General features: G+C 46.8%; 1 protein-coding gene across 1 annotated transcript in view; it reads right to left on the reverse strand.

Moving 5' to 3' along the window:
* GDPD5 (glycerophosphodiester phosphodiesterase domain containing 5) overlaps positions 1-2639 on the reverse strand; it is a 124707-nt gene extending 122068 nt beyond the window's left edge. The window contains exon 1 of the mRNA XM_009890984.1: positions 2523-2639. Within this exon, the coding sequence (XP_009889286.1) occupies positions 2523-2639 (117 nt within the window). The remainder of the gene's footprint in view (positions 1-2522) is intronic.
* Positions 2640-11644: the final 9005 nt, after the last annotated feature.

Here is an 11644-nt window from a genome sequence, read left to right on the forward strand (position 1 = left end):
GGGTGGTGATCCCCTGGGGCAGGTTGCCCCGAGAAGCTGTGGCTGCCCCATCCCTGGAGGTGTTCAAGGCCAGGTTGGACGGGGCTTGGAGCAACCTGGGCTGGGGGGAGGTGTCCCTGCCCACAGCAGGGGGGTTGGAATGAGATGATCTATATGGTCCCTTCCAACCCAAACCATTCTGTGATTCTATGACTGTGGCTGGAATACGTCAGCTGGAGACTGTTAACATATCTAAAACTTCCTATCCCCATCCAATACCATGAGATCTTGGCAAGTATTCCCACCCATCATGAAAGCCCTCTCACACAGACCAAAGATCACTGAACCCCGGTGTTGGAGTACCCTGTATGTTGGGGTAAATCCATCCCTGCTTCAGAGCTTCACCCAACTGCAGAGATCAGAGGTTGCAGTACAAGAGGTCCTGATTTGAGCGATACCATGAAATATTCTCCCACCCAATGCAGAGAGGCGGAGGGTTTGCAGCCTGTAGAAGTTGGCTGTTTGCGCAAGCAGCCAAAGGCTATTTTGCAACTAAAGAGGTTTCTCACTCATGTCTTACACATATCCTAGAGTTCCCACCCATTCTCTGCAATATTCAAGCACATGCAAATAGTCCTGTCCAGAGGACAATTAGCCTTCATTTGCATTTTCCCCTCCAAATACAACACTACAATTGCTCATTCCAGCATTAACACCTGCAAGGCACTTCGGCAGCAAGATAGGAACAGATTCTTCATACCTTGGTTTTGCATAGCCTGTAGCTAATTTTAGATTTTCTTCTTTTGCTCCTGTAAGAGCAAAGTTATCTCCATTTCTCTATTCACAGTGGAAGTTGAGGCCTCATGCAGACCAACTCAGAGACTGGACATATATTAAAGCCTAGCTCAGGTACTTTAAACACAACAAATTCCTTTCTAGTACAAGAAAAACAACTGAAATTCCAAGTAGAAATGGAAGCTGCCACTAATATTTTTTGGTAAAATAAATCAATGCAAGCACAGCCAGGTTTCACTAAAAAAAAAAAATAATTAAGACAATGGCAATTTTTCTATGGATTTTTAGCTGAGAAGCATAATGTTCTGGTTCATAAGGCATATGGAATACGGCATTTTAAGTATTTAAAACACGCACACATGCCAAGACATTACGTCCCACTGTTTTCCTGACAAAGTCTTAAAAACCCAAGTAAACCCTCCACTACGGATGTGCCCGAGTATTTGCTCAAAGGAAACTTCTGCTGGCTCAGAAGCGGTCACTCAGACTAAGCTGGCCAGACTGAAAGAGGAGGAAAAACAGCACAAACATTTCTACTTTGCAAAAGGAAATTTGTTTTACGCTGCACAAACGCAAGCCGTGACTTTTCAATTCCCATGGGAGCTGCTGGCCAAGCGGCACCACCAACAATCGATGCAATTCAGAACCAGAAGCATTTTTGGCACCAGATCTGCCGCCCAGAAGTGTTTTCTCCTTAACAGCCTCTTTTCCAGCGGAGAAGCACTCCACAGCCAGGAAGATCCCTGGTTATAGACTTAAAACCAAAACAGAGCAGCTTAACTGTCACTGAAGCAAAACTAAGCCCTCAAAAAAAGCAGTGAAAGCATCTCCTGGGATCATTGCCAGGAGAAATTAGATTTAAGATTCGTGTTGTTCTTTTTTTTTTTTTCTTTTTCTTTAAGTAGTAAGCACATTAAAAAAAAAACAAAACAAAACAAACAAAACAGACAACTTGAGAGCACAGACAAACAATAATACACGACAACCATTACCCAGAAGATGCACTAGGGCAGCTCTGACAGCAGTTTTTTCACATTTCTTCCTATAAACACATCAGGTCTCCCGAGACCCTCATCTTGCAGCCTCAAAAGGAAGGCGTGAGTCCACCCCCACTGCCTGGATTCCCTCTGCCAAAGCATTGATCCAGGGGAGGGAAAAGTCACCTCTAACAGCTCCCCCTTTTATCCTCAGCTTGTGCGATGCACTAGGGCAGCTCTGACAGCAGTTTTTTCACATTTCTTCCTATAAACACATCAGGTCTCCCGAGACCCTCATCTTGCAGCCTCAAAAGGAAGGCGTGAGTCCACCCCCACTGCCTGGATTCCCTCTGCCAAAGCATTGATCCAGGGGAGGGAAAAGTCACCTCTAACAGCTCCCCCTTTTATCCTCAGCTTGTGCTCGTCTCCTGCTAACACAAGCACGCCAATAAGACACAGAGCAAGGACCAAAGAAGAAGTCTCTCCCAGTACCAAAGGGAAAATACAGACAGATTTGGCCAAACCCATGCCACTCAATCCCTTTGAGCGCTGTGACCAGCTAACCATGCCCATCTGCTACGTCAACCATACAGTGAGAACTTCTGGCAGGCCTCCAAAGCCATGGGGCCAGTGGTTTCCGTGGTCTATCCAAGCCAACAAAAACAAAACAAAACAAAACAAAAATATCAAGCATGCAGCACTTTCAACCAAGACCCACACTCGTCCGCAATCCAAAGTCACTGGGAAGAGGCAACGCGGTCAACTACCCACCTTGGTGGTGTCATCATGTGACCGCTGGTACCGTTTCCAGCGGCAGGCGTAGATCCCCGTCAGACAGGACAAACATAGCTGCGGCTCATAGTACTGCAGCGGTTGGTGTTTAACCATGCTCCTTCCAGCCCCTCAGGAGCGAGGTATCAGAAATCCATCAGGTCCTGGGAGCGCCCTTCAGCAAGAGGAGAAAAGAAGAGAGGGGAGAGGGGGAGAAAAAAAAAGAAAGAAATTAAAAATGCCAAGCAATATTTCAATACATTAACAAGCAATTTAATAATTAACCACGTCCTCTGGCTATTGAGAGGAGGAATGATAATCACATCTATTCCCAGCCCTGCCAACATCTCCGGCTTGTTACTCAACAAGACCGAGAAGTTTAATTAGTTTGCAAGTTTTATTTCCTTGTGCAGTTTCTCCCACACCACTAAAAGCAAATGTATTCATAGGAGTTATCAGTAAGAAAAGCCACACAAGGATAAGAGCAGTAGGCAGATTATTCGGAGCGCAGATGATTAGATTTTTATGAATGATTGAAATGTAAAGAACCAGAGCCTCTGCAAGCACAACCTTAAAATTGATTCAGAGACCTCAGCAAAGCTGAAACCAGGCCAAACTAAATCAGTTTATCTTGAGCATCCTATGGAGCCTGCAAACCAGTGCCAGACGAGGAGCTAAAACTTCTGTGCATGCTGGAAGAGGCAGATATTACCCTCTCCCTTTATGTGCATCTTAGAAGAGCACTCACAGGGATGCAGAGCTGGTTTCACACAGAAGAAAGGTCCCCTCTCCACCAAACAGCATTCCCTCCCAAGGGACCAGACTGACTCCAATCATAGAATCACAGAATGGTTTGGATGGGAAGGGAACTTTAAAGACCATCTAGTCCAAAGCCCCCGCATCGAGCGGAGACATTTTCGACTAGTTCAAGTTGCTCAGAGCCCCGTCCAACCTGACCTTGACTAATGCAACCGCTCTAGTCGCCATGCGTGGGAACATCACCGTTTCGAGGGAAAGTACTCCACTCCATCAATTACACATTTTGTGCGTCATAGGGCTTTATATATGTGTGTGTATATATATATATATATATATATGCGCTCGCTTTGTCTCTGGTGAGATTTGTATCAAGAATAGATGAAGTAATCATACACTCTTACTAATTCGTAAAGTCAGCGCTTGGGGATGGGAACCTCAAAGCAAATGTTTGCCAGTCTGGTGGCGTCATGCTGCTCTCCATTGTATTTAACATGCCCACCAGGGTGGGTTTTTTTTTTTCCCCACAGGTTCCTGGTGCACAAGTGTACAACCACAGCCCCACACATTGGTCTTGTGTGGACAGTCAGCGCACTACGAGCAATGCTCAACAGCAGCTGAGCTTGCAAAGTGCTTGGCTGCCTTTCCAGCGTGTGCACAGTTGCATGCGTGGTACGTGGGCAGTAAGGAAACTGCACCCTCTCTAGGGGAAACACTTCATCTCCTTATACACAGGATCCCCAGCACCCAGGTGTGGCAAAAAGCTATGACAGCTATGAGTAGCAACATCCTCACTGGCATCAGCATAGCGTGACAGGACTTAAGGAAATAACCTCGCCACCTAAGAGCCTTTAATTGCCACATCCCATGGGAGGAAGCCTCCAAGAATGAGACTGAATATATTTTTCATTACAGCCAACGCACAAGGGGATGCTGCAGGTGTTGCAAACACTGTGGCAGAGTCTAGAAATGTCAGCGAGGACACAGACAGCTCAACCCTTCCAGCTTCTGTCCTTCTCTGTGTCCGTTTACACTCTGTGCTTCACACTGACAGCCTAGGACAACCCTGTCCTGACTTTCTCCCATCAGGGCTCAGCATCCTGGAGGCAGACAGATCCTGCTAGTTGGCTGCTGTGGTTTCAGAGCCCACCAGACCTTCACCATGCTGCCTCCAGAGCCCAAAACCCATAGGTCCTCTACATTCCTTTTGTCCAGACACACAAAACACAGCTTTGTCCTTTCAGCAAACCCCTCTAATGCTCTGGGCACTGCTCGAGGCATTGACCCAGGCAGAGGACATGAGACATGCAGGACTTGCACATTAGTTCGTAGCTGGCCTGGATCCCCACGTGGTTTTGTTCATCCCCTCCGGGAGGGCATGCAGGACAGAAGCACAAAACACATCCAGTCTGAAATGAGGGCCCTTTGCTGATCATGTCACCCTGTGCTCTCCCAGCTCATCTGCCCCTAAGCGCTGCTGTGCCACCTCCATGGCCTCATGCTTAAGGTCACCTCCCTGCCTGCATTTCTTCTTTTCTCACGCTATTTATAAAGCTCAGCATTAGTCACTGCGCAAGTTGCCTCCTATCTTCAGCTTTTTTCTGCTTCAAGATTGTCCTTACAAAATTAGTTTCCCGGTCTGCCTTCCCCACACACCGGCGGCACACTGCGGGCAGTAACAACTGTCAGTTGGAATAGGACAGAAATGCTGAGGACATGCAAACTTAGTCCAAGACCCTTAAATAACATCTAAGCCATAATCTCTGTCCTGAAGTTCCTACACACAGGAAGTGTTGTGGGACACAGGCAGGATGTAAAAATTATGCACAGCCTATTAAAAACTCCACTGTCAAGTCCCATATTGCTGCCCTGAAAACCTAGCAGGCTACAGTCATTACAAGAAATCCTTCATGAATTAATCTCCAAAGGACAGCATCTCTCCCAATTTCCACCTCTTAGAATCACAGAATGGTTTAGGTTGGAAGGGACCTTTAAAGCCCATCTGGTTCCACCCCCCTGCCCTGGGCAGGAACGCCTCCCACCAGCCCAGGTTGCTCCAAGCCCCGTCCAACCTGGCCTTGAACACCTCCAGGGATGGGGCAGCCACAGCTTCTCGGGGCAACCTCCACCAGGGGCTCACCACCCTCACACTCAAGAATTTCTTCCTCAGATCTCATCTCAATCCCCCCTCGTCCCATCATTCCCCTCCCTGATCCAGAGTCCCTCCCCAGCTTTCCTGGAGCCCCTTTAGGCACTGGAAGGCGCTCTAAGGCCTCCCCAGAGACTTCTCTTCTCCAGGCTGAACCCCCCCAACTCTCCCAACCTGTCCTCCCAGCAGAGGGGCTCCAGCCCTCACAGCATCTCCAGGGCCTCCTCTGGCCCCACTCCATTAGGTCCATATCCTCTTCCCGCTTTAGTTATGCTGGGCAAAAGGGCAGACGGACCATTTCTATTCTTTAAAAGCTTTGACGACATCTTTTATTTGCTAGCTTACAAGAATTGCACTGCAAACTCAAACACAAGTGCTACACTCAAATATTTCATCACTCCACTCTTCTGGGAAGCCCCGTGTCTCCAGTCCAGACACCTGTAGGAGCGGTGCTGTACACCAGCCACACACATACAGAGTGTCAAAACTGGTAAGCCCTGACTTTTCAAATAGAAATCCAATTCATCTGAAGTGGCAGGAGCCTGGGAGCAGAGGCTGCCCTTTGGAAACAATCTAACTCGTGTTATGGATCCATCATTCCATTAACACTAGTTGAAGCTCAAGGATTTATCATTAAGTCCCGAGCTGAAACCTCACAGCACAACTCACAGGAGGCAACTGATAAGGCTGGGAAGGGAACAGGGTGAGTTTGCACAAGCACCACACGTTAGCAGGTACACAAAGAGTTCTCATCTCAGGGCTATCACCAGGATCCCCAGTTCAACCTGTTCAAGATACGAATATCCCTCTCGTGACTGCATATCCAAAGCTATCAGTTAAAGCATGAACTTTGCTGCACAACCAAGCGAGGGTGGAAGCACCAAAGACTTTTCAAACAGGATTGCTTTAGTAAGGTACGAGTGCACTTCAGAGATGGAGAGAAACCAGCAATCAACCCTTCTCCCTGAAGAAAAACCCTACCAGGAACACCAGCAGCCAGGGTGGATGCAAGAGCTTTGAGTTTATTGTCCAGTTCTGAACAGCATCTACCAACCTCCCGCAGCAGCATCTACCCCAGCATCTCCCAATCTCCTGGCAGAGTTCAGGAGGGACACAAGTGTTTTCAGTACAAAAGGGCAACCCAAAAGCACACCTGCCCCCCAACACCATCACCAGAAGGCACTGCTGGAAAGTTTTAAGAGCAGCAGAACCCACTAAAAACAACCAAGAGGATAAAAATTACAAGCAGGGGCAAATACAGCTGAAAAGGCTCCATAAGCCACCAAGTGAAGCTCCCACCCTGATTCTTCTTGCTGAACCCCAGCACAGGCAGATGCTGCGGAAGCCCACAGATTCAGGCTGCTCTCCATCAAAGCAGCCAGGAGAAGCACAGAGAAAAGAAATCCAGTGTGAGGTTAAAAAAAAAAAAAAAAAAAAGCCATTCCTAGATGCAGTTGAATTACATGAGGCACAACCTACAAGCCAAAAAAAATCATTCCCTCTTCCCCGTGAGTGGTCATGAGCAGATGCATAGAAGCCCACAACGGAAAGAACACAACGCTAAGCGCAGCGCCCATTCTCCCCACCACACACAGACACCTGAGCAGTAACAGGAGACACAGGAAGAGACTGCAGCACAACAGGATGCTGCTTGAGAGAAACCCCACTGATACCATCTGCCCAGAGAGCCTTGCTTGGCCAAGATCATGGACTGAATACTTACTTCTCCTGCTTCCAGAAATGGATTTAACGGAGAGAAGCAGAAAGTCCGTACCTTACAATCACTGTTCCCATGACATCTACAGCTTTGAGGTGGAGAAAGCAGGCTATGAATGATTCAAACCTCTGCTGGTTAGCATTACATACAGAAATGAAAACAGGAAGCAAGACAACATACATTAATTATTCAAATTCAGCAATACGCATCAGAAGAGGGGGGTGGGGAATAGAAAACAAACCCACACAAGCTATCAACCTTAACTTTAAAGACGCATCATCTGCCAATGGCTACAAACTTCTTGGAGCTGAATAACTGAGTTTGCCAGCCAACTTGCCCAAAAAGAGGGAGCAGGGTAGACTCCACCTGCAGACACAGCAGGAGCATTTTCTGAAGGCTCCAGGATGCCTAATTAGCACACATTGCATTCCTGAGATACTGGACTGTGGGTATCCGTTACAGCCTGTGACACATTATTCCTTACCAAACAGCTTCAGAGAAGAAAAAAAAAAAAAGGCAAGAAAGAATTCAAGTTTCAAATTTAAAAGGGAAGCTCTCTGGGGAGATCTGGCCTAAAAATTTGGATTTTTGTCTTCCTGAGTTAACTCCTCCATCCCGGTAGCCCTAGAGCAATACCTGGAGTGGAGAGGTAACAGAGCAATCTGGACAAACTGTTAGACCATCTGAATGTGATCGTTTTAGCGAAGCGTAGAGCAACAGCACGAGTCCTGAAATACACTGAGTAGATAACGTGAATGAAGCCATGGAAGCATCTAACCCTTCCGCAAGGCTTGGTACAGTCCAAACCCTCCCCTCTAATCCCCTGCGAGATTTTTTTTTTTTTCCTATCAACCCAGTTTCACGTGGGTCACAGTGATCTCATTCAGCATCTTGAGACAAATCTTTTAATAGCCCAGAGACAAGCAGCTTATTGCACACCCAGTGACACTGCCGACACCACTGTTCTGAACACCCGCCTGGTTTGGTCATGGTGGTTTGGGAGAGCTATGGGTTCCTGCTTGCCTTACCTTCACCTGCTACCTCCAGCCTTCTTCCAAATACCTAGGCTGGTTCAGTACAATAAGCACAAGACTTCTTGCTTGAGCCTGCCAAGGGCTCCTAAATTTGATCAGTACATCCAAGAAAGAACCAAAACATAGCCAAGGACACTTTGTGCATGCTTATGGATCCTCAATTCCAAGGAGATGCTGGAGTGCACAAATCCAAGCACTCATGGAAGAGGAAACCCATGGTCTTCAACATCTCCACCCATCAAGATGGGTCTGGAAAGACCCAAAGAGAAAGTGTAGGCTTTCCATGAGGAGGTTCCCATGGTTTGAGAGGCAGATTTGTGACCGGTGTATAGGACAGCAGGCACATGCCATTGCCATCACAGCCATACCTCCATGTGCTCCCCCTGTATCTGGAGAGGCCAAAAGGCCATTGCAGCAGTGGGACACTCAAAAGCCCCAAGCACACAAGGTGAAATCACTCTAAAATCAGGCCCAAGGAAACTTGCCCCACTTGCAATGCAAATAAATGCAGAAAATATAGACTCCAAGGCAGTTTGAGATTTATTTTTTAGCTAACCCAGTTAAAAGAGCTTTGACAGATTCTACCAATTTCCACATTAAAAGAAGTGTTTTTCCTCTCATTGGTGACTCATGGGATCACTGTTTATCAAGAATCTCTGTATAATTTCAACATCTCCATCTCTTATTAAAATTGCTATCAAGCTAGTTACACTTAAAACCTTGTTAGGCAAATAATTACCTATACCGATTAGGTGAGAACATCACTGGATAACCAGTTATTCCTATTGATATTCTTCTAAGCCTTCTTGTCAATTGTTTCCTTAATTATACTGGAAAATCCTGATTTTCCTTAAATGCTTTCTAAACAACAGAAGTTAAGCTTTTCCAGAGCAAACCCTCCAGTTCTATACACAAAAAAAAAGAAATCCCTTCTGTTGCCCAGCCAGGACTGAAATTATTTGAAGCATTAGAAGGAACTAGTCTAAATTCTTGTGACTTTCATAGAGCATTCACGGTTTTCATAGCAATCTTTTCTTTAATATACTGAACTCGTCCAAACCAGAGTAATGCAATTTCACTTTCCTCGGCCTGGAAGATGGAAATGGAAGAGGGACAATATTCCCATCTGTTTAATAACAAAACAACTCTTAGAGGGATGTTTGCTACAGCCGTTCCCACAGGATGAAATCTATATGCACACACTGAGCAGTACTTTCCACATTTTGTTGGCCCAGACCCAAAACATCTCAACTTGCAAGATTAGGATTTCATTTCAAGGAAGGAATCATAATAGAACACCCCAAAGCCATAAACAGCCTCAACTGCTGAGATGATGCATTTTGGTGGTGGAAGATACCCAAGTAATAGCTGTGATGACCTCCCTGATCGCTGACGATGTCTTGATGACCCAGTAGGGTTACTCTTTCCAACAAACACACTGCTTATGCTCTGCTCTGGAAATTGGGTTGGGTTAGAGGTATCCCACCCAGTTTTCCCAGGCTACAAACATTCAGTTTTATATAGATAACACCAAAGAGTTCCTGCACAAATAAAAGCAGCTGCTATCTATTTTTTTTTCCCTGGCAAACAACATAAAAAGATAATCTGCAAAGTGCTCCTTACCATGTGCACATGTATATATATAAGCAGTGTTTTGGATGAGAATTGAGGCAGGAAAGCACACATTATCAAAACACCCTTCTCCTAAAAGCCAAGTACTGCTGCCCACGTGACAGAAAATAAGAGGGGGGAAAAAATTAAAAGAAAAACTTGAAAGAAAGATCTTGATGTAGCAGAAAATTCTTACACCTCTGTAAAGCAACAGAGAGAATCATAGAATAGTTTGGGTTGGAAGGGACCTTGAAGACCATATTGTTCCAACCCCCCCTTCTGTGGGCAGGGACACCTCCCACCAGACCAGGTTGCTCCAAGCCCCGTCCAACCTGGCCTTGAACACCTCCAGGGATGGGGCAGCCACAGCTTCTCGGGGCAACCTCCACCAGGGGCTCACCACCCTCAGAGTGAAACATTTCTTCCTGTTATCTCATCTAAATCTCCCCTCTTCCAGTTTAAAACCATTATGCCTTGTCCCATGACCCCCTCCCTGATCCAGAGTCCCTCCCCAGCTCTCCTGGAGCCCCTTCAGGCACTGGAAGGGGCTCTGAGGTCTCCCCTTTTTCACCTTCTCTTCTCCAGGCTGAACCCCCCCAACTCTCCCAGCCTCTCCTCCCAGCAGAGGGGCTCCAGCCCTCACAGCAGCTCCAGGGCCTCCTCTGGCCCCGCTCCACCAGCTCCATGTCTCTCCTGTGCTGAGGCCCCCGAGCTGGAGGCAGCACTGCAGGGGGGTCTCCCCAGAGCAGAGCGCAGCAGAGGGGCACAATCCCCCCTCGCCCTGCTGGCCACGCTGCTGGGGATGCAGCCCAGGATGCCGGGGGCTCACTGGGCTGTGACTGTTCATTGCCGGCTCATGGTGAGCTTCTCATCCACCAACACCCCCAAGTCCTCCTCAGGGCTGCTCTCCATCCATTCTCCACCCAGCCTGGATTCATGCTTGGCATTGTCCTGACCTACGCATCTGTACATCACTCTCTCCTCGATGTCTGGTGATGCCAAAACCCTATGACTACATCCCAATCCAAGGAGACAGCCTGCAGAGCCACTTTGATGCACAAACTGGCAAATGGTGACCCAAATAGTCAGGATCCGGCTGACGTGTAGCCCCTATGGGTTTGACCTGTTGTTTATTGTTCTTAAATTTTTTAAAAAATTAACGCTTTGAAACTAGGGCAGCATGTAGTTTGGGGGTTGTACACTTCCAGTTAATGAGAATTCCGACTTCAAAAGATAAACACTTCAAAGGGATTACAAAAGAAAAACTTAGACTTTAATCTCACTAAATAAATAAGCACAGCACATACTAACGCCCTCTGCAATCTAGCTGCTTAACGTTTTACACAAACTGAGGGCACATCGGGTGCCTGGCATTTTAAAAAGGGTTGAAGAAGCGGAACAGGACACCGGAAAAACCTGTACAAACTTCATGCAGAGCAGTAACCAAATGCAATCTCCGCTTTCTGCAGAACCCTCTGCAATAAAACTTTGCAAGTTAAGGCCTCGGGACAGCTCTGAAAATCCAGTATCTGCTACAAAGCCGTTGAGAAGAGCCAGGTTCTCTCCTCCCCCACAAGCTGAGAAGCAACCAGTAACAGTCATACAGATCTTTTTAATATTAGTAAGACTGTCCTATTTTTTGTTGTTGTTGCTGTTCTTTTTCTGTGATGGTCACACACTGCCTGACTTCAGGTTGTACCCACACTTGCACATCACAGCAGAGTCCTGCCCTACAAGCACGCCCTTAAGGAGATGGATCACAGCATGTGGCAAACTTAGTCTTAGTAAGAGAATTTCATGATTAATTCAATTTCTACCTAAATAGCAATTTGCATCTGTACAGCTTTAAAAGACA

This window comes from Charadrius vociferus, unplaced genomic scaffold, assembly GCF_000708025.1.
Source record: "Charadrius vociferus isolate BGI_N301 unplaced genomic scaffold, ASM70802v2 scaffold407, whole genome shotgun sequence".
Classification (NCBI taxonomy): domain Eukaryota; kingdom Metazoa; phylum Chordata; class Aves; order Charadriiformes; family Charadriidae; genus Charadrius; species Charadrius vociferus.